Source organism: Vicia villosa, linkage group LG5 (genome assembly GCF_029867415.1).
Source record: "Vicia villosa cultivar HV-30 ecotype Madison, WI linkage group LG5, Vvil1.0, whole genome shotgun sequence".
NCBI classification, from domain to species: domain Eukaryota; kingdom Viridiplantae; phylum Streptophyta; class Magnoliopsida; order Fabales; family Fabaceae; genus Vicia; species Vicia villosa.
In genome coordinates, this window is record NC_081184.1 from 1753754 (window position 1) to 1781557 (window position 27804).

Genomic DNA, 27804 nt, shown 5'->3' on the forward strand with positions numbered 1-27804 from the left:
TATTTTTGTTGTGTGTGTTAAAAAACACAAACTAACTACCTCTATTTATATTATTATTCAAAAGTAAATTTCTTTCCTACTACCTGATGTAAGACTTGGATGAATATACTAATTAACCCAACATCTTTGTCCTTACCTCTCTTGAAATGAATTTATCTTGTACGCATCTCCCAAAATGGAACGCACTAGAAGTAACACGAGTTTTCCCAACAATATTATTGATCTCTACTTGATATTAAGCACAATCCTTTGAACCACTCAAACAATGTGACTTAACAACACGTCATTCCATAGAAAAGGAGGGAAACAAGAAAATTGTCGATGGAAATAGGATTGGAACTGTGACCTAACTTCTATACCTTCATAAGGACGGTTTCACTGCATAAAATCTCAAACTTTTTCATGGAAATGAAACAAAAAACACATTAACAACTCATTAACAACATATATCAAACCTAATCCATACCTTCATAAGGACGGTGTCACCACAAAAGATCTCCAAATTTTCCATGGAAATGAAACAGAAAACACATTAACAACTCATTAATAACATACTCCAATAAACAATCAACACTATTAGGGATAAATACAGACTTTGTCAAGGTCTTTGGCTTCAACAAAATCATCATTAGTAAGAGCAGAAGCGGATACTTCTTGTTTCAGAGACTCATTACCAACAATTGGCAAGGGATCTACATGGTCGCCAATATAAGGAGCAGAAGCAAGTGCTAGAATAGGAGCAGGATAGAATAGGAGCAGGAACAAGTGCTGGAACTGGAACTGGAGTAAACACTTCTTGGATCACAAGCAAAATGGTCGAAAGCGGAAGGTAAATTTCCGGTTAGCTTCTGCTTCAGATAGAAGCAAATGATCTCTTTATCGGTAGGATAGAACTGGAACCCAGGACCGTCGTAGATAGCCATGGAAGAAGATGATAAATTGAAGTTGATGAGAAAATTGGGAAATAGGGTTTTCAAATTTTTGAGATTTTCAGAAGTGAAAAGGAAAATGAAAATAGTATTAGGGTTTTGTGGAAACAGGGAAAATAAACCGATGTAATGACCTTTTACAACAAAAATCCATTTATTTACCAAACTGCCACCATGTTTTTGTTTTTTTAAATCATTGGACTTTTTACATCGTTTGAGAAATTAGACCGATGTAATGGTCTTTTATAACAAAATTTCTTTTATTTACCAAATTGTCACCGTGTTATATTTTTCCCTAAATCAAATATTTTTCATATCATTGGAAATAAATGTCTGATGTAAAATCATTTTACAAATATTTTTCATATCATTGGAAATAAATGTCTGATGTAAAATCATTTTACAAATATTTTTTACATCATATATTTTTATACTCGATGTAAAAACCCTTTCTCAAATGTCATTTTTTAGTAGTGTTGCCAATAGTTAGAACTCATTTTGATGTAAAAGCAAAGATACGTTTCTTTTGTTGAAAAAAAAACAAATTTATACGCTCGCAAAAGCATATCAATCGAAGAAGAAAAGAAGCAAAAAATTTGAAAACTAAAACACAAAAAATTATAGTTCAACTTCTAAATTTACAATAACGAAATTACAAACCATAATTGCAATTTTTAAGAAGAAAATTGCAAACTCTCCAAACTGAAACTTTTAAGGAAAAAATTGCAAACTCTCTATCAATTGTAAATTTTGAACCAAAAATTGTAAACCCGCTCTCAACTGCAATTTTTGAACGGAAAAATTGCAAACCCTCTCTCAACAACTACAATTTTTGGACGGAAAAAATTGCAAACTCTCTCTCAACTACAATTTTTGAACGGAAAAATAAAAATCCCTCTCAACAAACTATTTTTGAACGGAAAAATTGAAACCCTCTCTAGACACACAACTACCCAAGTTTCCAATACATCCAAAAAAAGACTACATTTTTGTTGTGTGTGTTAAAAAACTCAAACTAACTACCTCTATTTATATTATAACTCAATTCTATTTCTTTCTTTCTACCTGATGTGAGACTTGGATGAATATACTAATTAACCCAACATCTTTGTCCTTACCTCTCTTGAAATGAATTTCTCTTGTACGCATTTCCCAAAACGGATCGCACTAGAAGTAACTTAAGTTTTCACAACTGTATTATTGATCTCTACTCAATATTGAGCATAGTCATTTGAACGACTCAAACAATTTGACTTAACAACACCTCGTTCCATGGAAAAGGGGGGAAACAAGAAAAACGATGATGAAAGTAGGATTGGAAATAAACCAACAAGAAAGGAAGGACGAGAATGAAAATAGAAATGAACAAGAAAGGTAAGATTCTACATTCTAAGAGGATTAAAAGTGATTATGAAATGTGCAAATATATTAGTTTGATACATGCAAATATATTAGCATGGCTGCAACATTAAATTATTCTCTCATCGCAGACCGCATTATGCTCGTAAGATTTGAAAAAGGAAAACTACTGTTTCGACCCTTCAAATTTGGCATGGAGACTAATCACAAATTTCTATGAAGAACACTTGGCTAAATCATGAGAAACTAGGTTAAGAGTTTTTAATCCTATTACCACTTCAAACTTGCCCCTCTTTGAGGGGTTTCGAAAAGACAAGGAGCTAATTGGTAAAAGTTGATATGCTCACAACATTACTAATATCTAGTGCAACGTGCTGAACTATTCATGTAACGTTGTGAACCTTATGATTGAGGATCAAATAAAGGGTCAATGGAGATTAACTTGTTATTATGGTTACTCGAAAAGAGGTATAAGACTTTAATTTCTGCACTTTATATTCTGCAAGTTTATTTTTCTGCTTCTTAATCTTGAACACTTTTTTAAAAATATTTTCAAACTCTGATTTTAATTTTTAAAATATTTCAAATCCAAATTTTTCTGAAACACACATTATAAGGTATTATGCCAACATCTGAAACACGCATTTTTCGGTTGGTTTAAAAATTGAGATGATGCACTTTATGTTTTTATTTGTTAATACTGTAAAATAAATAATTTAACCCAACAGTTTCTCTAATAAACTAAGGGATAAAAAAAATTAGATTTTACTATAAAACACTCACTGAACAGATTTCACCCTAATGATATCTTATTTGTAGCCGTCTCACCTTCGAATGCATCATTTTTTAGGATGGATTACAAAACTGGAAAAAAATGATATTCTACCTTGAACAAAACATTTTTCAGCTTTTGCAATCCATTTGAAACAATGGTGTTGATGTTGTTGTCGAAGGTTTTGAGCAACTATGGCTTATTCCTAAAAGTCTTTACTGATGGATTACAAGTGTTGAAAAAACATTTTCAAATTTTTGAAGCAAACACCTAGTTAGAAGTTGGACGCATTCAAAATATGCAAATTGTATACGCTAGTGAAAGCAGTGATAATGATAGCATCAACAATCAATCGGTGAAAGCAGATCAGACATTCAAGTGCATATCTCAAGCAACTTGTATGGGACCTAGACATGCTATATTTTTAATATTTTGGGTAAGAAATTTTTATATTTTACGAAGATTTGTTGCATACAATGCATTTTTTATATTCTGTGTAAATAATATAACCATTTTAAAAACTATTGTAACCCCTCGTTTTTTATAAAACCGAGGGGTTAGAGGAAAATAAATTTTGTTGTTTTACAAAAATGGTTACATTATTTATCCATAATATTAAAAATACATTGTATTCAACAAATATTGTATGGGACCTAGTCATGCTGTAATTTTAATATTCTGGATAAACAATCTTGATATTCTGCAAAGATTTGTTGTGCACCATGTATTTTTAATGTTTTGGGTAAATAATGTAACCATTTTTTGTAAATATTTTTTACTCTAACCCATCAGTTGTTTTAAAAACTGATATGATAGTTAAATGTTTTTTTCACTATTTTAAATCAATGACCTTAAACAAATCTTTGTCGCCCATTTAATGGTTATCAACGCTCAAGAATCCACCATTATTGATCCGTGTAAACCTAAGAGACGTCCATTGTATAAGTTCTCTTACGATATTGAAAATCTAAATGAAACATATGAAGCGCTTGAAACCTAAGGAAACTAGGAAAAGTTCTCTACGATGGATAGTAAGAGCAGAAAATCATCTTGGTTCAAGGTTTGTTATATTAAATTTTTCTTTGTACCAAAAATATTTTTGATTATTGATATTAATTATTTTACCCTTTTTTTCACCAGAAACAAATACATGCAAGCTCCGTAGAGATTATCCTTTAACAAACCCTTTTGTTTTGTTTTATTTTGAGAAAAGAGTTTTCCAGTATTTGATCTTGCCAAGAATATCTAACATATGATCTTCATGGACAATTATTGTAATATTATGGATAAACATTGTAACAAATTTTATTAAAAATTTAATATTATGGTAAACACTGTAATGAGATTTATTACAAAAAACTAAGGGTTCAAACCCATGCGACAATAAACATTTACCTCGGTGTTTTATCACCGAGGTGATAAGTATTTACTTTTTATGACAACCTTGTTTACCTCGTTTCTATTGTCGAGGTAAAACGCATTTCGGATCCGACGTTAGAAGCGTTATTTGTAGTAGTGTATAATCCTTACATTTCCTCAAATAAATGAAAGAAGAAGCAAAATCATGTATAGATTTTCCACTACAATAATTCTTAGGAGGATAATGATAACAAGGCTCTATTGTAAATATCTTTCACAAGCTGGATAATGAATCTCATTGCCTCCTAGCCTGTATAGAAGCCATGGCCTCAAATCTTCCAAACCTTGAGCAACATATCTAAATGAAGATTTGTGCCCTGAAGAAAGGAAAGGAAATGCATTGGAGACAACTCGATGATAGACAGTGGGTGTTGCAGGATCATATATTAAGAGACAATGGAGTTTGTGGCTTCTAGGGTCCACTCTTGGGTGTTATAGAATCATATATTGAGAGATAGTGGGACATACGATATGGAACTTAATTTTGACAAAACTTTGGGTGGTCTTAGTTGTGATTATAAACTTTGACCTTAGTAGTTTTACTAGAAAGGACACCGTCCCTAATAAACCACATCATATTTTGGAGAGAGTCCTTTTTAGTAAAAGTGTCCAGAACATGGAAGTAAGTTTGATATGACTATAAGATATAAAACTGTTTTTGGTTGTTTGCATGCATCATATGCTCAATAATTTCTCCTTGATATCCCTATTGATGGTCTAGGTCAGCATATGTCCCCGATAGAGTACTGTATCATCCTTAAATATCGGCTTATGATTCCCTGATTTTCCATTGATGATGTATTTCCTATTTGCCGCAAGAAGTGCTTGGATACATTTGAGAAACACACTATTCATTACAAATAACTTCCATGATTCAAATATCAACACGACTTTGTTAGAGATAACCTACTTGATATATTTAGGTGTGTAGGGGTATCTGTAGAGAAGGAGGCGTATGTGAATTTCTTGACTGACCCACAAGACGGGAGAATGAATCTTAAGTCAACAGATGTTCTAGTATATGGATGGGTAGGAGGGAAACATGCATGTGTAGATTTGTCCGGAGTTTTCCCATTGATAGGACTAGAGGTTTTACTGTGGGACAGGCATTCTCAAAGCCGCTTCAATTAAAGTGGTCAATCATGAAAAAACACGTTCCGACAATCAACATGCGCTTATACCATTTGTCTTTGACACATTTGGTTTTCTAGCACAAGTTGTAGATTTTTTACGGAAAGTGCAAATGCTTGTGTATAGCAATGAATATAGTTTTTAATAGAATCCGTTTTGTCATCCAAAATGGGGATAGCGGCGCAATTTATTGCTCGTTTGCCTGTTATTTCTGTATAATCTTGATTTGAACTTTATATAATATATTCATAAGTTGATTTTATAATAAAAATAAAAAAAATTCAAAATTAGATAACTGAATTGGAGACAGTTAAACAAAGGTGAAAAAGAGTGGAGAGGTTAGAAGTGACGACATTGATTAACTCGTGTGATGTGAACAACATTATATATTCTCAATGAAAACAAAAAAAAAAACATTTGAACAAGAGAATTTGATTCTGTTTCAAAATGTAACTAAGAAAAGTACATAATTGGAATGTCATTAAGAATATTTGCACTTTCAGTCTTAGTTACACAGTCTTAGTTACACAGTTTCGCTTCGCTACGTGGTACGCGACTCTCAAAGAATTCGGTACATGGGAGTATACATAATCGGTATGTTATTTAGATTCGCGGTACGTTATTTACGTTATTGGAATTCGTAGTGTATTCAAATGTAATAATTTATATGTTATAATTAAAAAAATTATTTAGATTAAAGAAATAGATGAAGAAAAAATAAAAATTTCTAAATAGGGAATGAAAACTATCTTCAAAACAGATTATACTCATGATTTAGAAAAAGTCTTAGCAACTGCAAACTGAAACATATCTAACTATCAAAAATCATTAATCATCTTTACACCAGAACTATAATCCTTACATTGCCTCATATAAATGAAAGAAGAAGCAAAATCATGTATAGGCTTTCCACTACAAAAATGCTTAGGAGGATAATGGTAACAAGGCTCCATTGAGAACTCTCTTTCACAAGCTGGATAATGAGTCTCATTGCTTACTATCCTGTATAGAAGCCATGGCTTCAAATTTCCAAAACCTTGAGCAACATATCCAAATGTAGACAAAGAAGTCGTAACCAACACATCAGATAGACTTAGTAAATACATATCAACCAAAGCCTTCATATTATGCGTATTATCGTTAAATTTTTGTTCCTCCTCGCCGCTTGGTTGATAAACTTCAATTATTTCTCCTGTAACCGTTGATTTATTCATATACATCATCTTTAAATTCTCACCGTATTCAGGATATAAAGACGTCACAAGAACAGCCTTTGTAATCATCTTGTTTATGCCACTAGAAGACGCTGAATTATTCGTATAAAGTACTTTTGGAAGAAGCTTATTTTCTAGTGTGCAATTTAAAACTAAATTCATAATTGCTTGTTGTGGAGTCGTATTAGGCCTAAAAACTCTTATCTGAAGGCCTATTTTCTCATCTGCTTTAGCCAAGTGTTCGTGATAGAAATTTGTGATTAGTCTCCATGCCGAATTCGAAGGGTGGAAAAGGTAGCGTCCAAGATGGTGAAAAACCGTGTCTTTTTTGACGAACATTTTCTCAAGTTCCTTGTTGAACAAAGGTGTCATGAAAAGCGAAGGTACATAATATTGATCTGATTGCAAAATCAACAAAGGAGCCTTGATAAGAAGAGCTTGTTTATCATCACAGTGAAAAAACTTCTCATGATAATTCTCTTGGTATTGTAGATTGAGAAATAGTGCAGATGGAAAATCCAATTTTGAATTACTGTTAGCTTTTTCCTTCTCTATCAAGCTTTCATATGTTTCAACATGATTGACACTCCAAAAAGGAGAATTCTCAGGCAACAACCATGTTGAATTCAGAAACGGCTCGCAGAATAGACCTTGTTTGTCTTTCCCGAATCTCACGAGCATAACGCGGTCTGTGAGGAGAGAATAAAGAAATGTTGCAGCCATACTAATCATTTGGTTCCCCAAACCATTAGCCGGTGTCCAAATAAGATATTTGCACATTACATGACCGCTCTTAATTCTCTTAGAATCTAGAATCTTTTTCATGCTTTTGTGATAAGCTTTACTATTAGGTCCACATTTCCTATGAATTTCTTCGTATTTTCGTAGTTTCGATATCAAATACGAAGATGGTTTATGAGGCGAAGCTTTCCGGTATAAATGAGACTGATGCCTACTCATGCATGATGGTTCATCAATCCCAGAAGCTAAAAGTCCATCAAGAAATTTCTCTAAGATATTTGTGGAACCTGTAAATTTGAGAAAGATAGAAATAATAATAATAATAATAACAATAATATATATATATATATATATATATATATATATATATATATATATATATATATATATATATAATTAGATAAGTTTCAAAAATATATTACACAAATGACCAAAATGTATTTCTAGTTACAAACCTATTGTTGTAGCTGATCTTCCTTCAACTGTTGTAGTATTATTTTGAATTTTTCCTTGCACCTTAAATTTCCAAGTCCATTTATAAAATAGAGTAAGTTTTATAACAATGTGTTTAATGACAAAAAAAAAAACATTAACAATAAGTGGAACATAGTGAGTCATAGATAATGAGTGGAATATGACGAGTTCAAACTCTATCCATGAATAAAATAGTAGATGCATGCAATGATTAATAGAAGTTGTCATGTTTGAAATTGAAAATTAAGAAGAAAGAAATTTTGAAAGAGAAAGAGCAACCTATCAAAAAATTCAAGAATTAAATGATATGGTTGAATTCAACGTTGTCATGTGGCCTCCATTGAAGTTGAATTCATATAATTATTATGAATAAAAATTGACTAATTAATATTAATAAAGTAGGGATGAATTCAAAAAATCTATTGGCTACTAATTAAAGAAAAAAACTAAGCCTTGTGTAAATGAAAATATGGAAGTAACAAAGTGACTTTCATTATACCAAAAATAGAAAGAAAAAAAAAAGTAGTGGATTGTGATCTCATGATACTATTTTTATTTAAAAAGTTTTAAAAATTTGAAAATAATAAAAAAAAAATTTATTAAATTTATAACACAAATTTTTTTGATGCTTGATGACCACAAACTTTAGCTTTTTAAAAATAAATAATTGAGATGTATCTCTATGCACATATATAAAGAGAAATGACTTATTCGGACATGATTTTTTAATGGATGAGTGAAAATAATATATTAGATGCAATGAATAATAGAATTTGTCATGTTTGAGTATCCAATAATGCATAAATTCCAGTTTAATTCAATCAAATTTTGTACTATATTCTTATAGATGAATCTCATGGTTAAAAAATAAATACATATTTATAACTAAATAAAACTGATTCAATCTGGTTTAATATAAGACTCTAATATCAGTCATTTCGATTCTCTATTCAACCGGTTAAACAAATTTATTGTTTCAATTCTAATTTAAAATGCGATGAAATAATTACTTACTTTTGACTCGGTGTTATTTTCGCCATTGTTATAGCCTCCATTGATGTTGTCATTTGATATATTATGAACTCTTCCTCCATTGCTTATGTTGTCACCATTTTTATTTTCTCCAACAAGTTGTAGCATTTTTTCTTTCGTAAACTCCTCAAAGAGAGAGAAGCTTGATTTTGATTTTGAGTTCATGAGAATAAAAGGAAGTGCTATCAAGATTACAACAAATAATGGTGTCAATTTCTTGAAACTCTGCATCATCCTATCCTTAGTGACTTGAAAGATTTCCATGAAATATTGGGAAAGATGTTAGAGAGGAGACTTTAGAAGTTAAGAAATAGATGAAATCAAAAAAACCAGGTGAACAAAAACCATTTGAAGAGTGGTTCTATTTCTTAATAGTATAATTAACTAACTAATTATTAGAAAAGGACAATTTTTAATTAATGATAGGCATGTCATCACGTTACCTAAAGATAACAATAAATTTAAAAATAAAACATTATAATATGATTAGATTTGAACAAGATATTATGCATTACTTTTTTAAAGATTAATATCAGTGTCAAATAATTGTATGCGCATCCAATAGAATTTTATTTTATTTTTATACATAAAAGTTGTTTAATTATTAAAGGAAATGTTGGTGTTAATTAAGGTTAATTGAATAATTTTTATATTTATTTGTTTTTATTTTTAACTTTTTATTAAAAATTATTTTCTTTTATTAAAAAATTGTGAGTTATTGAAGAAAATTTTGAAGTTAAATTTGGAGATAGTTTAATAATTTTTTTATTCATTTATTCTTTATTATTTTTTTGAAAACCTTGATAACTTTATTTTAAGTCTAAGTCGATAGAGAGATAAGTGTCTGTTTGGTTTGAAACGATATAGCCTTATTGTTGCTTGCGTTGCAAGATCTCTCTCTCTCTCTTGCCTTGGAAGTTTTAGAGTAAATGGCTTGATTGCAAAATTAAGTTTAAATTTTTTATTTTTATAGTTAATCACAAATAGAGTGAGGACAATCAATGTGCGGACAAGTTAATCTTAGTTGGTTTAGCTTGTCAATCACTTCTTTTTTTTGACTCTCATCCTCATTTTATTGCTCTCTTGATCATGTACAACAAATTTAGATTACCTTGTTTTGGATTTCGCAATCCTCCTTTTCTTGTCTTTTTTTAATTTTATTTGTACTTTGTTTTTTTTTTTTTAAAATCTTTACCTTATTAAAAACATGATTATTTGTTTTTTATGATGGAGAGTTCTCGGTGGTGCGCTGAAGGATGCTTTTTGGTAGATAGTGGTTTCTTTTAATCAAGAATTTTTGAATTTCCAGTTAGAAAAGTTTAATTTTTAATTAATAGTTTCTTATTTTCATATAAATTTTTAATTATTTATTAAAATAAATCTTTTTCAATTCACAATCCAAAAATCTTAATTTTTTCCACTAACTATTTAAATTCACATTTTTTTATTAACTCTCTTTAAGTAACAAAAGTATAAAATAGTAATTAACAAAACTATGCAAGACCAAGGGCATGTTTCACTCTTTGACTAGCTATTCTGAACAGGCTTCCAACCAAAGATAGATTAAGGAAGATCAACATTCAAACAGATGGAATTTGTAGTTTTTGTGAGCAAACTGAAAGTCTCGAGCATCTTTTCTTTCTTTGCAGGTTTACTAGCAATGTTTGGATTCATATCATGGAATGGATTGGCTATCATCGAAGATGTAAAGGTTGGGAGGAGGAGAAGCAATGGCTCTCTGTAGAAAATGCGAAGAAGGGGTGGAGACGCTGCCTTCTTAAGTTAGCTATTGCTGAAGTAATCTACCAGCTATGGAAGTTGCGAAATGATAGGATCTTTGGCCAAAGTCATGCTAATGGAGACATTATTATAAGGATCAAACAGACTATTGGAACTAGAGCATGTACCAAAAGAGCTTTGAAGAACCATATGAACATGGTTACTATGACTCTTAGTTGAGTAGTGCATTTTTGTCCTTCTTGTATCTGCGTTTATTTAGCTGCCTGGATCTGTGTATGATCGGCTTGTATCAACTGTTTTGGTAATAAAATTTTATATTTTACTCCAAAAAAAAAATCAAATTCACATTTTTAATTTTTTTTAACTATCATAGTTTTATTAAACAAATAATTATTTGAATATATAAACAAAATAAAACTTACAATATTTATCTTAACTATAAAAGTTATTAAGTTAGTGAAGAAAATTGGGATATCTATTAATTTAATTATTTAATTATAGTTGTTTATTAATCTTATAAATAAAAATTTTTAAATTATTAAATGAAATTGTGGCACTAAAATTCAAGTAAATTTAATAATTTCTCACATTTATTTTTTTTTATTATTTATATATTAAAATAAGTCTCTTATATATAAATATCTTTAAACTATCAAAAGAAATTTTGGCACAAAATTTGTGTTAGTTTAATAAAATATTAAACTTGTTAAATTTTAATTATTGATATTTTAAAAAAATCTTATTTATAAATATTAACACCTTATTTAATTTATTAATTATATAGTAAATTAAATCTTAACTTTTTTTCAATAACTATAAAAAATCTTAAATTTTTTCCACTACCTATTTAAAGCCACATGTTTTTCTTTTTTATTGATACTGATTGTTGTTATTTTTGCAGTGAAAAGGAAACCTTGATCATATCTTCTTTGTCTGCACTGTTTAGAGATATATGGAAATAGGTCCTCAATTGGATGCAAGTAGACCACAACCCTTTAGCATGGGACAATGAGCTCAAGTGGATGATTAGTAATGTTTTTTGGTTATGAAATTAAGTATTTTCTTTCTAAAAAAAATCTATTAATGGTAGTGACTAAACAATTCATGCCATTTGCAAGAAGCATACAATTGGACCATTCTAAATTTGCCAAGGTTGACCAAATTGAATGACTTACAAGCCAAGGTAGCAAGTATAAAATCAGCCTTAATATTTTTATGCATGCATTCAATTAAATTTTATCTTATTGTAAAATTATTAAAGAAAAAATTGATGAATATAATAATCTTTCATATTCATTTGATTTTTATTTTTAATATTTATTAAAAAGTAATCCCTTATATATAAAAAATAGTTAAGTTATTAAAGAAAATTTTGAAGTCACAATTAGAGATAATTTAATAAATTTTTATATTTATTTAATTTTTATTTTTAATTATTTATTAAAAATAAACCTCTTTATTTCCACTTGCAATCTAATTTTTTTTTAGCTTTTTTTATTTTCCACTCATCAGCTGGTAATTTTGGTAGGGGATTGCCAACATGTGGGTGCAATGAAACGATGATGATGATGATGATGGTGACGATGACTTGCTACCACCCATGCTTGAAGAAAAACGAAGACGAATCAAGATGAAGAAGGAAGAGAAGAACATAAACGAAGAAGATGTTCTAGTTTGTACAAGAGTCGAAGCATAAAGAGGGTTAAATTGTACAAATCGTAACCCTAGATTTTGAACATTCCAAAATTGGCCATGTTGTACTGCATATGTGACATAAAATCATAATTTAAAATAAACAATAAAGCCACATAGAAAAAACATAGAATCTTTCATGCCACTAGGCAATTGGGGGGTTTGTTGATGAAATCTAAATAAGATCAGGGGATCAATAATTTTTTTTATAGGGGCTAAAATTTAAACTCGCTAATATTACAGAGGGGTTTAAATATTTAACCCTATTTAATACTCAATAATTATAATCATTTTAATTACTTACAAAAATTCAACACTTTTAATAAAAACCGCTATCAAATCTTATAACTAGAAAAAAAAAACTAAAATACAAATTAACATTAAAAAATATATAAATATATAACCCTAAACCCTAAACTGCTATCAAGTCCTATAATTTAAAAAAAAAACTAAAATACAAATTAATATTAATATTAAAGAGATATATAAATATATTATCTTTAATTTAGAACGATGAAAAGGTTAGTGATATTGAAAGACATATTAATTATGTTATCAAATTCAATAATTAAATAAAATAAAATAATGTGAGAATTTAAGAAAATAAAAGATAAAGTGTTGAATAAAATCTAAAATTTGACCATATATATATATATATATATATATATATATATATATATATATATATATATATATATATATATATATATATATATATATATATATATATATATATATATATATATATATATATATATATATATATATATATATATATATATATAAAATTTGTTTCTATTTTTATTTTAAATATGTCTTCTATTTAATACTATATACATTATCATAAAATTTTCTTTTACATATTGTATTTATAATAGTAAACACACATCAATAATTAATAAATTAATTTAATTAAATATCTAAAATTTTGACAGTTTAATCATATTTTTTAATTTGTATAAAAAACTTTAAAAAGTCCTACTTTTAAATTGAATTGAGTGAATTCTGATTGCAACTTAAATACTAGAGTCTTTAAATAGGATAGAAAAGAATAAAATGAGTGAATTCTTATAATCTTATTACAACTTAATTGTTACTAGTCTTTAAATAGAATAGAAAAGAATAAATTGAAAATGGTTACATGTCGTTGCTTAAACGTTGTTCTGGATTTTGTTCATTTCCCAAAATGTCAACAAAAAAAAATTAAGACAAAATATTGTTGATCGTAATCCAAATAATTAACTATAACCCCACATATCAACTTGCTTTAATTAGTGCTATTTCTTTAACTAAAATATATTATTACCCTCATTAATTAAAATGTCATTAATGTCATTTTGCATCTATCAGCTAATGAAACAGCTAATTTACCAAACACTCACATTAGCTTATCAAGTATCAGCTACCAGCTAAAAGCTACCAGCTACCAGCTATCAGCTATCAGTTAGTTTTACCAAACAGAGCCTTATTGTATTGTTGCCCCAACATTGACTCGATGAAATACTTTAATTATGATATACGAAGGTTGTGTGCTTAATTAGCAATTTCATATAGAGAGAAAAAAAAAACTAAAATAAAATTTCAAAAACAATACCTCCCTCCATTTTTTTATTATAAGTCGTTTTAAACTTTTCACACAGTTTAAGAAAAATAATAATTGTTGTATGAAAATGAGAAATTATGAAGGTTTTTACAAAATTATCCTTCATTAATGACATATGAAAGATAAATTTACATAATTAAAAGGAGAGAGAATAATAAATATTAAAGGATACAATAGGAAAAATAACATTAATTATTCATTGGAATTGTAAAGCGACTTATATTTAAATACAGTTTTTTTTCCAAAACGACTTATAATAAAAAACGGAGGGAGTACTAGGTAAAAACCACCCAACACCCATTCACTAAAAGAGAAAACCTATAGCAATAATCACTCCATCATTTTGAGAGAAAACAAGCTAGATCTTAGCATAAAGAAATTGCTCCGTTCTGAAATTAAAAATGGAGTGAGTATTGGAAGTGATGGTAGATTTAAATTTTTCATGTGATTGAGACATGTTGAGAATAATAAGTGTGAATTGGAACTTTTGAGAAATAAAATGTGGGGAAACTCTACATTGATTAGAAAAGTAGAGATTTGAGAATTTATAAATGAGAGAACTTACTCATCTATCGCCTTAAGATTTTTGATGAGTATGTGGTGTGTCTCTCACAAAGTTGTGTTGCTCATAAACGAAAAAGCCACTAAGTACATGCTCCCACATGTTGAACCTTCGAATCGATGTTCCAACAGTGGTATCATGAGCATTTGGTTTGAGTGAATGACTGACTCACTTGTACTTATAGTATTCCCCATATGGTGGTGGGTAGGAGGTGTCTCGTTGAAGAGTGGCAACAACGATACAAGTGTATGTGGATGAAAGAGCTTCTGCTTAAGGGGGAACATTGTGGATAGACTCACACTTAAGGGGGAATGTTGAGAATAACAAGTGTGAGTTGGAAACTTTGAAAAACAAAGTGGGGGAAAGTCCGACATTGATTAGAAAATTAGAGAATTGGACATTTATATGTGAGAGAACCCACTTAAATATCACCTTAAGGTTTTGTGTGAGTATGTGGTGTGTCTCTCACAAAGGCGTGTTGCTTATAAAATAAAAAGCCCCAACGTAAATGTTCCCTCATGTTGAACCCTCGAATTGATGTTCCAACCAGAGGGAGGGTCTTCTATGTTAGCACTCCAACGCTCAAGTCAGTATGTGAAGAAGAGTGAATTGAAATTGTGTTTGAAACTTGTTACCTAAATTTGGGGTCTTCTCTAAATAGTAGAGAGGAAATAACAACTCGCGATTAGTTAGGAGTGAATTATGGAGAGTCGTTGGGTGCACTTCGCTGAGGTGTGGAGGTATATGTGGATTATTGATCGTTGCTTAAGCAACAACGACAACTTCACACACAACATCAAAGTGAGTAGATTTGGATCCAACCATCACCTGGAATCGTAGGAATTAGAGATCTTGAAATTAGAGGAAATCAGTTGAAGTGATGCTAGATCAGATCGAATAAGAAGGATATTTGCGTTTGATTTTGAATGATCTTGATTCGGTGACTTTAGGAGGTTACAAATTGATGAATCAGAGAGAAAATGTGAGATTGCAAAAATTATAGGAATCAGAAGTCGATTCTCACAGAGGCGTCACAGTTCCGTTTTGAAACCAAAAATAGAGTAAATATCAGAAGTGACAATGGATCTAAGCTTGCACTTGATAGGGGATGACCTACAAGGTTAACACACCAAAATAAATCAAGTTAGTATGTCAGGATAAAGAGTGAATTAAAATTATGTTTGAAACTTGTTACCTGTAACAAAAACATCGTTATAAACTCTTAAACGACTACTAACTCAAACAAAGAATAAAGTGTCCAATTCAATTAGAGAAAAAAGAAGACTTGGTTATAGACATACTAAGAGTTTTATCCTAACAAGGACACATACACTTGACATAAAGACTGATGATTTTATTGTTGAGTGTAAAGACAAATGGGGTGTTGGTTGAGTAAAAATCAAACGTGTATGGATAAAAAGAAGAACAATTGAGATGATACAAGATGTGAGTAGTGACCGATACTCACACTTGAGGAGTTAGATTTAGGAGTTCAGGAGGTCAAATTAAAACAATATAGTTGTTATCAATTGTGATACATGTGTTAATAGTCATGTGTTCGAGTGAACAATGTGTGCCTTAAATCATGATAGGATGCATTTTCTTGTATATGTAGGCATTTAATTGTATTAGATGCATTTTTTTTTGAAGGATGGGTGTAGTAGTTAATTGATAGAAACAATGCACAAATATAGGAATAATTAAATGTTTTTATTGCGTATACAACAATAGAGGTAGAGACTAGAGATTCAAGGTTATAGTTTCGTGACCTTCTCATGGAGGTTATATATATCTCGCAACATAAAGACTAGTCTTTCATTTTAATCAACAAAAGGGATTGGTTCCTAAAATATATAATATGAGACCTAGTGTAGAACATAGTTTGTGTGTCAAACATTTGTATACAAATATAAAAAATAAGTAGCTTGGTCCAAAGATGAAAATGATGTGGTTGGATGTTAGGGTTATAACAATTCCATATTGATAGATAAAAATGTTGAGATTGAATGGTTTGAATGAAAATACCAGATATGATTCAATTTCTATGAGGTATATGGACCAATTATGCATACAGTAGTTGTACACTGTGTGATCTACAAATCAACAACATGTGTGAAGCCTTCGACAAATCTATATTATAGAATTGTGAATCTTTATTGATGCATTCCTTTTCTTTTGACAATTTTCTCCTTTGTCTCAAATATTGTCAAAATTCATATTCAAACCATGTAATTCTCCTCTAAATACTACTAAAAACACTAAAAATTATTGATAAAACTCACTGATGAAGGAATATCATCAAAACCCTACGATGAACAAGTACCGACTAATCTAAACTTAGGTTGAATAAAACATGGATTTCGAGTGAGTATTGTGCATGCATCATTTCAAGTTTTTCTAGACATCTTATTTGTCCAAAATTTTCCTATGTTAATTGCTCGAGGACAAGCAAAGATTCAAATATGGTGGAGATTTAATTGATTGAATTTCATCGTATTTAACCATATGATTTCATCGTTGAATTCTAGTATTCAACCTTATTTTGTCCATTTTACTATTGTTTTCTATATTTATCCAAGTTTCAAATGATTTTGAGGAACCAAGCCCAAAATATAGCACTCAAGACTTAAATCTTGAAGCACGAAAGAAGAACCAATAAAAGCGAAGAAATTGGCACAAGGCAGATGAAATTACAACCAACCATTAACATGTGTTACGACCATGATTTCACCCAAGAAGCCAAAGAATTTTCTAGACTTTATAGTACAAATTAAGGCCAGCCAGTTTACCAGGGTTACAATCGTAATTCAAGTTACACCCTACCCGTAACTCTAGTTACCGGCGTAATCCTTTCAAATAAATTTCTGACTTTTCAAGTCCCTCGGCTATTTTCTTTTAACCATTCAAATTCTCAATGGTTTTTCTTCTTTCATTGTGCAAAATTAAGCTTGATTAAATGTCATTTAGTCTATATAAATCTTTTTTTTTTTTGATACAAATATAAATCCTTGTAACTCTGATCAAAGCAAGAATATAAATTACATTTAAAGACTTAAAATTTTCTACTTTTTTATTTTCTCTATAAGTGTACTTTCTTTTTGGTGTTGTTTGGAGCAATCTTGTACTAAATATTCACTGCAACACAGGTTCCTTATTCGTTTTTATATTTTCTTACCATGTTTATGCTTTTATTGAATTTCTTGTACGTTGTTGTTATAATTGTGGCTGAGTAGGTCCATAAGGATTTGGAATCATGAGGATTGTCCAATGACAGATCCCACGTAGATTCTCTACAAACTTTACTATGAGAAATATTATAACTGTTTTAGTTTTATGTTTTAAACGCATATATTCTTACGAAAGTAGAGATATTCTTAGATATCAATCACACACGGAAAGAGTGGGAATCGGTATCCGGATTAGAACCACTAAACAATTGAGTTTGAGACGACCAAAGTGTCTCAAACTTAATTGAGAAAAGTTACAATTTTAAAATAGTTGTACGTAAATCGATCCTAAACAAACAAACTATGCTGATGAAAGTAGGCATTATATATCCTCCTTTTCTATTTGTTTTTACAAAATTACTATTTTTCTTAATAAGATAAAAACGATAACCTGCATGAGAGAGTCTAGGATAGGAATCCTAATCCTAAATCCTGTTTTAAAATTAATGTATAATTCAATAAAAAATTCCTAAGTCACTATTAATGATAATCTTAGATAAATATAAGGATGGTAGAATTAGTAGTTATAACATTCACTGAAGATGATAACTTGTACTACTTTGATACTATCACACTACATGACGGTGTTTATGTAGTGAGTGGATTATATCTTCGTCACAAGATTCACGTGTAGGTGGATTGTTGTCATAATGAGGAGGGTGCACCAAACGAGGCTTTGACTTGTAGGATATTATGTAATAGTGGTGAAATTAAAGCGTGAGGAGGATGAAGATGAGGGTGTAGCAATGGAAGCGAGATGTGAAGTAGACGAATCTGATTCTAGGGTGAGGGAACTAAATGAGTTTCCTTAATTAACGGTTGAGGAATCATCATTAAAACATGGGGCTCTTTATTAATGAGACAAAAAATAGGAAAAATGTTGTCTTGAAGAATCTGAACAACTAAGTTCCATTGAAGGAGTGCAAAATCATATACAGTTGCTCTGAATGGTAACTAAAATAACTTTGCAACAGTGCAATTGAAGAATTTTGAGTGAATAAAAAATTCTAGAGAATCAAAAGAAGGTTCCCACAGACAACGTCCATATTTGTTAGGGCAAAGAATTGGTGACGACGACTACTGTGAAGATACTTCTGGTGTGGTGGTGACTTTTTGTCGATGACGGGAGAGGGTACTTGCAAAAAGGATATCATTTTAACTCTTAATTTAGTAAGAGATTGAAGTGTAACTTTGTAAAAATGTAATGAATTATTCTTGGGTGTGACTCAAGTCACACTTATATAAAAAAAAAACAATTATAGTTGTCTTCGGGTTGCCCGTGTGGAGCGCAGGTAGTCCGTTGTGGAATGCGCATAGCTTTTGGGTGCATATCAACGGTTCTGAAGGAATGAAGGATGTGTTCACATCTGAATGGGGCACTTTAAATGAATTGAAGCTATGAATTGTGTTAGTCTTTTTGAGTCATTTTTCACCTCGAAAACATTTTCTCTTCATGAATCTCTAGGGGAAGGGTTGATGGTTTGAGTCAAAGAAAGAAATGGTTTAGAAATGAAAAAGTGGTGTAACATTGTGTATTGGTGGACGGTCCTAGTGTTTCAAAAGAAATGTACTTTGTGTGTTTCACATGCTTATGCTTGGAAGGTGCTAATGTTTTTACTCAAGACAAATCCTTCACATAACCAAGTTAGACTGATTTTTTCTCTAGATGATAACCAATTAGTTAATTTAGTCTTTTAACGTAGAGACTAAATTAACGAATTTTATCTAAAATTAATTGAAGGTTCATTTTCAAAAATAAATAAATAACTCCAAAAATAGAAAAATGAACCATGTATGAAACGTGGCAGCGACACATGTAACTGTCATAACTGTCTTATAATGTTCCTAAATCTACCCGAAAAACATGGTGACAAGGTTTCTCCCTCTTCCATTCTCTTCTTTCTCTCCAGCAAAAACCAATGTACCATATTTTTCTATGAACACCCACAAACATTCTCACAGTAAGTTTTTTCATTTTAAATTTAGAATCTCTTTTCATTCCAGTTTTTCATCTTCCATAAATTAGATTATTGTGTTTTAAATCATTATCATGAACAATAATGGTTTATAAGAACATATGTTGTTCAAACCTTAAAAGTGACATATTTGATGTATAAAAATTTATTCCAAGGTTTCCTTGTGTGTGATTTTATAATCCCTTTATTATGTAAGAATTATTTTATTTCACTTCTTTCATTATAATTGTATGAATTTCATATTCTACTAGAGCTTATCCATTATATGAATTTCATATTTTACTAGAGCTTATGCATTGTATGAATTTCATATGACAGGAAATTGCTAGACATATCTAGTATTTCTGGCTGGTCTCTATGTTATTTTCTTCACAATGTTTGACTCTGGTTACAAGTCACAATATATTGGAGGTCAGAAAGAGAAATTTGTGAGGTATTTCAATTTTCCATTTTTGTAACATAATCAAAATGATTAGATTAGTACTTTTTTAAATTTCACTTTAGGTTTAATAAGGTTTGCAAAAACTAAGTTGTTAACATGAGCATTTCTAAGTCTAATATATAGTGGATGATGTAGGTTGGATGATTTGGATTCAAATTCGTCGAATCATTCGAGCTCAAGTGGGATGAAGAAATTAAGATTTAATATAAATTCCTTGCCGATTCCGGGTCGCGGGAAAAAAAACACGTCGAAATCGTTTCGTTTTGGAGTGAAGAGGGGATCAGATGGACTAAAGCATATTGGAAGATCCATAAAAAGTGGAGTCACTTGGTCGGTTTTTCCCGAAGATCTTAAAGTGTCACAGAAAAAAGTATTTGATCCTCAAGATAAGAATCTTCTGTACTGGAACAAGTTTTTCGAGATTCTATGCATTCTTTCAATAGCTTGTGATCCTTTCTTTTTCTACCTTCCTTATTTCAACCACAAGTCGTTTTGCTTAGCGATAGATAACAAGTTGGCGAGTTTTATTATTACATTGAGAACAATATGTGATTGCATTTATCTCATTCGCATAAGTTTCCAATTTCGCACCGCCTTCATTGCACCTTCGTCTCGAGTATTTGGAAGAGGTGAACTTGTCATTGATCCTGGATTGATCGCGAAACGGTATTTACAACGCTACTTCATTTTTGACTTCTTGTCTGTACTGCCATTCCCACAGGTTTGAGATACTTACTACTTGTGATCTAATCAAATAAGATTTGTAACTTTTCGCTCAAACATGTTGGTTTTTTTTCGCAGTTTGTAATATGGAATTATCTTAATACTTCAAGACGTATAGAAGTATTGGATACAAAAACATCGCTTTTGAGATATGTCATCATGCAATACCTACCAAGATTTGTACGATTTATACCGTTGGCTTCGGAAGTTAAAAAGACAGCTGGTGTTTTCTCTGAAAATGCATTGCTTGGTGCGATGTACTATTTGATTTGGTATATGCTTGCAAGCCATGTAAGTTTTTCTTCTAACACAAGTTTCAATTTACTGAGATTTGAAGTAAGATGTTTGTTTTCCTGACTATAATTTTGTAGATTACGGGTTCTGTCTGGTACTTACTAGCCATAGAACGCAACGACACGTGTTGGAAGAATGCCTGTAAGGAAGTTCCAGGATGTAACTCGCATTTTTTGTATTGTGGAAGTACGAGTAAGCATATACGAGGGTATGAGCAATGGAGAAATGTCAGTGAATCTGTTCTTAAAAGTAAATGCTTTGTTGAAGATGGTAACTCAGCTTTTAATTATGGAATCTTCTCTCAAGCTATAGAGTCTGATATTGTTGCTTCCATAGAAGTCTTCCCAAAGTTTTGTTACTGTCTATGGTGGGGCCTTCAGAATTTGAGGTATATTCCTTGTTTGATTCTTTAGAACTATGCTACTGCATGCTCAAGCTCGAGTTCGAACCTGCAACATTTGCAATCCTAATCACCTGTTTTTTGCTTTTCACAGTACACTTGGTCAGGGGCTTCTAACTAGTACCTACCCTGGTGAGGTTATGTTTTCCATAGTAATAGCTATTATGGGGCTTATACTCTTTGCTCTTCTCATCGGAAACATGCAAGTAAACAAAAAACTATTCACCGTAAACTTTGATTTATAGCATCTTGATTAATATAATACGCTAATCTTTGTGTTATAATGTAATTGGATAGACCTACCTTAACTCTATGTCGGTTCGTCTGGAGGAAATGAGGATCAAAAGGCGTGATTCCGAGCAGTGGATGCATCATCGCTTGCTTCCTTCAGAGCTAAGGGAAAGAGTCCGACGATACGACCAATACAAGTGGTTGAACACACGTGGAGTAGATGAAGAAAACTTGGTTCAGAGTCTTCCAAAAGATCTCAGAAGAGATATCAAGCGTCATCTTTGTTTGAATTTGGTCAGAAGGGTGAGTACTGAGTGAGCTAACTAGCTTTTACTTTCTGAGACGACTCTTTGTAATTTCTAACACAAAAGTGTTCTAATGCTTCATTTTTCTCATAAAGATTCTATTATATATATTGTTTAGGTTCCTCTTTTTGCTAACATGGACGAACGCTTGCTTGATGCGATATGCGAGCGATTGAAACCAAGTTTATACACAGAGGGGACCTACATAGTTAGGGAAGGTGATCCAGTTGACGAGATGTTATTCATCATTCGTGGTCGTCTAGAGAGTGTTACTACGGACGGTGGAAGAAGTGGCTTTTTCAACAGAGGAGTTTTGAAGGAAGGTGATTTCTGTGGTGAAGAGTTGTTAACATGGGCATTGGATCCAAAATCTGCTGCTAATTTGCCATCATCAACTAGAACAGTGAAAGCTATGAGTGAAGTAGAGGCATTTGCTTTAGAAGCAGAGGAGTTAAAGTTTGTCGCATCACAATTTAGACACATACATAGTAGACAGGTTCAACATACCTTCCGTTTCTACTCGCAACAATGGAGAACATGGGCCGCAATCTACATTCAAGCTGCATGGAGGAAGCATTTAAAGAGAAGGCGAAAGAAAGAGGAAGAAGAATACTATGAAGCAATTGATGAATCTGCAAGGGCTTTGATTCCGCAAGCTCAAAGTTCGTCAACATTTGGATTTAATACAACAGTATTTGCTTCTCGCTTTGCTGCTAATATTCGTGGTTATAGACAACGAATTCCAAGTTCCAGAGACCTGTTGAGTATCCCAAAACCCCCAGAACCTGACTTTAGTGCTCTCGATAATGAAGAGTGATCAAATTCTGTTTTGCTTATGAGGACCAATTGTGTTATTATACATTTACGTTGCTTCTAGTGTACTTCATAGTATTATTAAACACAGAATCTTGTTACTGTTGAGTTTGCTAAGTTTTGTATTTCTTTGGCAAAAACATTACATCAAAGAATATTTTTAAGAAAAGGACTTTAGTAGGCAATGCCTTCTTTCTCTGCATGGGAGCATTATATGACCACTGCATGTGGATGAACTATACAACAAAGAATCTCTTCTGGTAGTGTTCTACTCAGCTCCGCCACGCAGAAGATGCTTCCAAATCAAAATCTTCTTCCCACCACGTGCTTGACTGAAATGTCACATAAAATAGGTAACAGATCAATAACTAAACTAGAAATATGATCAAATATGATTTAAGATTTCATAATAACTTAGCAAGAATTTGATTAAGCTCAATGCCTAAAAAGCTTAGCAGTTAGGAATAAGATTTTGCTCAATCCACTTGTATAAATATTTGAAAGTGAGTATTTATGCACATTCGGATGATATAATTAGGAATAGCATTGCATAAATCCAATTAACAATATAAAGATGCAGGGAAGGACCACGGGAATATGCAAATCTTACATAAAATAAAAAATAACAATAAAAAGAATAATTAACCTTATAGCCTCTTCGTAGAAATTCTAGAGAGCTTCCCTCCTCTTCTTGAAGTCCCAGAACCCTCAAAAGTTCCTCTTTGGCCTGGAGAAACCAGTAGATAATCAATTGATATGCAAGTATTCACAATATATAAGAAATTAAGGTGAAGTTCATGAACTTACTTCACCAAGGGTGAAGCGGGTTGCACTTTCTGCTACACAAGCAAAAGAACCATCGGCTTGTTTAAGCATCACCTGCCAGGGACCTGAATATTTGACAAGGAAAACTCAGTGCATCATCCGTATTGTTGGCAAATAAAAGCATATTTGTTGTCATACAATACAAAATATAAAATAAGTATGAGTATTAATAGGAAGAAATAATTAAGATAAGTGTGTGGTGCATGCAGGCATACATGCATGTATGTATAGATGGCATATCAATATATAGCTGTACCAGGGTATTGGCGGAACACGGCTCCAGTGTAATTAACAATATAAGGCGCTATTGCAACTGTCTAGAAAATAGAAAAAGTACAGTCAATGCCTATTATTTGAGAAAATGATTAATACCTAGAGACTATCCATTGAAGAAGGGGTACCTTTGAATAATCTCTGATCCGAATGTAGAACACTGGAGTGAATTGAGAAAGAAAGCGGTAGTGCAAATCTTTGGTTGGGAATCCTAGAATGCCTAAATCAGCACTGTAAATCCAACATTTAATCATCGTCAAACACAAGTATACGAAGTAGTTAAGGATTAAGGTATGCGTGAAACTTCCAATAAACAAAAGTGTACAACATATATACCGCAGAGTATCTAGCTCAAGATTAAATAAAAGTGTTGGTGTTGATGGAGCAAATTTTTCCTGCAAAATCGTAGTAATAGAAGATATATAAATCAAAATAAACAACTAGGCAAAACCAGTACAAAGTAAATAATGTTCAATCACATAAAAATGATTGATCGTCCATATTAAGAAACTCACATTTTATCAACAAAGGCAGTCAAAAGTCAAAACCAGAGGTTACACCAAGTTATATCACTTAAAGCCTAGTTATAGTAGTAATGCACAGTTGAAATGAAATATGTAATGCAGTTACTGGAATAGGGATCAAGTTGTGTGGTCAATTGGTGATATTTTGTCGACTTCAGTATAATACAGCTATAGGGATAGGGATCGATTCTTTCTTTTGGGTTATACTGTGCTATTGGTGGGTGTTTATTATTTTGGAACGCAGCAAATACAGTGGTGAACCTACCGGTTTTTGGTAGCTCCCTTAGTTGTTTCTTAAGTGTTCTTAGTATGATTCTATCCTTAGGTTCCATGATAAATGAGAACTAAACCAGTATTGGTCTGTGTGCCGACCATGAGCTAAGAGTAGGTTGTGTCTTAGACTTAGAAGCTACTCTCAATAAATTTCAGAATCTTGCATGCTGTCCCAAAATCAAATGAAATAACTCAAGTCATGCATGATCGCACATTATTTATCACAAATGAGCAAAACAAACGACTCCTACCAGAGAATCCAAGACCAAGCTAATGCGGATAACTAAAAATTTTCACGTTCACATCAAAGATTTGAAATGAAAAGATAAAAATTTCAGGAAATCTTCTAATAGCAGAGGCACCATACCACATACTTCTCAATATAACCAAGTTCACGTGTACTGCAGTTAATGAATATATAGAGTGATGGAGGCTCACTAGACTGCCAACGACCTGCACTTCTAAAACATTTAATTGTCAAAATATGATTTTTATCATGCATGTTTCAAGTAGAAACAAAGTTTAAGTAATAAATGTCTCAAGTAATTTTCCCCAAGGAGCTAACCTTCATTCTCATCTTCAAAGTCAAAATCAAGGGTGTTCCTAACAGATCGGAAAAATGAAGCCATAGGTCCTGCGGGGACATCATCTAAGGAACCTATAGTAATGCCATCAACCTTGAAGCAAAAACAAAAATGAAACTTCAAAACATGAAAGGCCTCAATATTTTTATGGTATCTTCATCTTGAAGGTACATAGATTAAATAATTTAGAATTTTCCAATAGTATGATCATGTATAGCATTTTTTTAAATAAAAAAGCCACAAAGTAAGTAGGAGTCAATTCATTAGAAAGATGAGAATAGATTCATAATAAACTTTTCATTACCGAATCGAGAGCTGCTTTGAACAACTTAGAGGCTCGAAGCTTCTCTGGTTTATCAGGGAATACCTACAAAAAAAGCCCCGAAAGTAGTTATATCTCCAAAAAAACATGGTTTATATGTGAAAAGAAGTGCTTGTTGCTTTGAAAGGAAAGAAAGAAAAATTTGTGCTTTCTTACTATACAAACTGTGGACTCTTTTTTCTCCTGGAGCTTTCTTACAACAGCCAAGACAAGTTGAATGTTGGCATCGATGAAATCATCTGAAGATCCCTTGAAATATTTAGGAGTTTGAGAAAATTATGTGCAACATATTAAAAAACAAGCATTCCTCAAAAACGTCAAGTAACTGTCAATCAAAACAGTTTCTTGAAGCATGAAAACGAAATCAACTTAGCCCATCATATTATCATAGATATAAAAATCAACTAAAATGACTAACATGTTGAAATACACTGCTAATAAAAAGTAGCAGGAGACGAACTGGGGCATTAAGAGCCAGTATTGCACGCAACAAGATCATCAGTAATTTGAAAAATGTATAATTCAACCTACTAATTCTTGAAACTTAGTAATTGTTAGTTAATACTCTCTCCCAAAGCATACACCGATATACTACAATGAAGAACCGAAACTGAAAATAACTAGTCACTTGATAAAGTATGCTTGGCAAGAGCAAAGAGTAGTACCTTATATGAAGAAACATCGCTGGGCAAGGGCCTGCAAACAAAACCATGGGAACAAAAAATCAGGAATCGAATACCACATAAAAGCAACAAGAAAAATAGTCTTATTGCACTTGGATTAGCTTCTACTAAGCTTGAATTACAGATTTGAAAAATGTTGAAGATTCGGTTACTCAATTTTACCTCTCCATAGATAAATATTGACAATAATAAATAATATCAACGTATAATACCAACGTGTCAGGATCAGTATCGTGTCTGGAGTATCAATTGTTCCAGACATTAAGTTTAAACATATATGATTAAGCTAAATCATTTCTATTTTCTCATATTATTATCTGTATCGACGTGTCAGTATCAGTATCGTGTCTGTGAAGCGTTTCGTTGCTATAGTAACCATAATTAGGCAGCATGGTTAAATTTTCATACTATGAACATAATATGAGAAATCTAAGTAATTCAATTTCAAACTACGAGTTCACGTACGGGAAATCGATTTCGAGTCGAAGTTTTCCGTCTTGAAGAGCATAAGCGAGGGAATTAGCAGCGTCGTTGGCGAGAATTTCATAGGATTTAGGTTTGTAAACGGCTACGCCGGATTTAGGATCGAAACCTGGATTTGGATCTGATGAAGAAGGTTCTCGTTCGGTTTTAAGGCTTTTGATTTTGAAGGAAGTGTTTCGGAGGGTTCTAGTAGTGGAAATTGAAATTGAAGTAGTAGAAGGTGAAAGTGAAAAGGATAGTGGAGAAGTAGAAGAGAGAAATGAAGGAGTGAGATTGTGAGGTAGAGATGAAATTGCCATGGAGAGTAACATTGTGAGTGTTTGTGTGATACTGCAATGGCTCAAAAGAATAGATAGATAGATAGGAATATAGAGGATGAAGATGATGATGACGTGTCTTTTTAGTTTAAATTGCTAGCATTTCTATTTTTCTAAATAAATTTTGTATTATGTTATGAAAATAGTTTTAAGAAACTTAAAAGTATTATAATGTTTATATTGGATTAAGATTATTGAAGGTAACATAATTTTTTATTAAATTTTAATAATTAAAATTATATTATTAAAATTCTTCCATACTAGAATGGTTATTAATGACGGTGTAGGACTCAGAAGTGGTAACATTGATCTTCCATAAAATGACGTGAAGTTCATTAAGAAGATTAACACTCCAATGCCTAAATCATTTATAGAGTCTATGATGAGTGAATGAAAAATGAAAAATGGAGATTAGAACTTCTAATTTAGAAAGTGTGGATT

General features: G+C 31.5%; 3 protein-coding genes across 4 annotated transcripts; 1 reads left to right on the top strand and 2 right to left on the bottom strand.

Moving 5' to 3' along the window:
• Positions 1 to 6341: 6341 nt before the first annotated feature.
• LOC131606095 (galactoside 2-alpha-L-fucosyltransferase-like) lies at positions 6342 to 9423 on the bottom strand. The gene is made up of 3 exons (XM_058878376.1): positions 9054 to 9423; positions 8021 to 8081; positions 6342 to 7852 (listed from the first exon to the last, which is right to left on the bottom strand). Exons 1-3 carry the CDS (start codon positions 9333 to 9335, stop codon positions 6429 to 6431), a joined length of 1767 nt encoding a protein of 588 aa, XP_058734359.1. The 5' UTR covers positions 9336 to 9423; the 3' UTR covers positions 6342 to 6428.
• A 10316-nt stretch (positions 9424 to 19739) lies between these two features.
• Positions 19740 to 23180, top strand: LOC131601108 (putative cyclic nucleotide-gated ion channel 8). Of its 2 annotated transcripts, none has more exons than XM_058872849.1 (8): positions 19740 to 19856; positions 20190 to 20304; positions 20449 to 21034; positions 21115 to 21327; positions 21408 to 21718; positions 21825 to 21936; positions 22028 to 22264; positions 22385 to 23180. In XM_058872849.1, the coding sequence occupies exons 2-8, from the start codon at positions 20246 to 20248 to the stop codon at positions 23081 to 23083; spliced, it is 2217 nt and encodes a 738-aa protein (XP_058728832.1). In that variant the 5' UTR covers positions 19740 to 19856; positions 20190 to 20245; the 3' UTR covers positions 23084 to 23180. The 2 variants fall into 2 exon arrangements, with proteins under 2 accessions (XP_058728832.1, XP_058728833.1); XM_058872850.1 differs by lacking the exon at positions 19740 to 19856 and adding an exon at positions 19931 to 20062.
• Positions 23067 to 27414, bottom strand: LOC131601109 (protein LPA3). The gene is made up of 12 exons (XM_058872851.1): positions 27029 to 27414; positions 26546 to 26576; positions 26037 to 26129; positions 25863 to 25925; positions 25540 to 25651; positions 25342 to 25427; positions 24514 to 24572; positions 24306 to 24408; positions 24161 to 24221; positions 23887 to 23969; positions 23726 to 23806; positions 23067 to 23411 (listed from the first exon to the last, which is right to left on the bottom strand). Exons 1-12 carry the CDS (start codon positions 27355 to 27357, stop codon positions 23352 to 23354), a joined length of 1161 nt encoding a protein of 386 aa, XP_058728834.1. The 5' UTR covers positions 27358 to 27414; the 3' UTR covers positions 23067 to 23351.
• Positions 27415 to 27804: the final 390 nt, after the last annotated feature.

Bases quoted from the DNA above. Each gene is read 5' to 3' on its own strand.
- LOC131606095 (XM_058878376.1), bottom strand. From the start codon at position 9,335: ATGGAAATCTTTCAAGTCACTAAGGATAGGATGATGCAGAGTTTCAAG. The intron at 8,082-9,053 runs GTAAGTAATTAT...TGGAAATTTAAG, and splicing joins AAAATAACACCGAGTCAAAA to GTGCAAGGAAAAATTCAAAA. The intron at 7,853-8,020 runs GTTTGTAACTAG...TCAAATTTACAG, and splicing joins AAGATCAGCTACAACAATAG to GTTCCACAAATATCTTAGAG.
- LOC131601108 (XM_058872849.1), top strand. From the start codon at position 20,246: ATGTTTGACTCTGGTTACAAGTCACAATATATTGGAGGTCAGAAAGAG. The intron at 21,937-22,027 runs GTAAACAAAAAA...GTAATTGGATAG, and splicing joins TTCTCATCGGAAACATGCAA to ACCTACCTTAACTCTATGTC. The intron at 22,265-22,384 runs GTGAGTACTGAG...TATATTGTTTAG, and splicing joins GTTTGAATTTGGTCAGAAGG to GTTCCTCTTTTTGCTAACAT.
- LOC131601109 (XM_058872851.1), bottom strand. From the start codon at position 27,357: ATGTTACTCTCCATGGCAATTTCATCTCTACCTCACAATCTCACTCCT. The intron at 24,573-25,341 runs GTATGGTGCCTC...ACGATTTTGCAG, and splicing joins GTTATATTGAGAAGTATGTG to GAAAAATTTGCTCCATCAAC. The intron at 23,970-24,160 runs GTACAGCTATAT...TCAAATATTCAG, and splicing joins CGTGTTCCGCCAATACCCTG to GTCCCTGGCAGGTGATGCTT.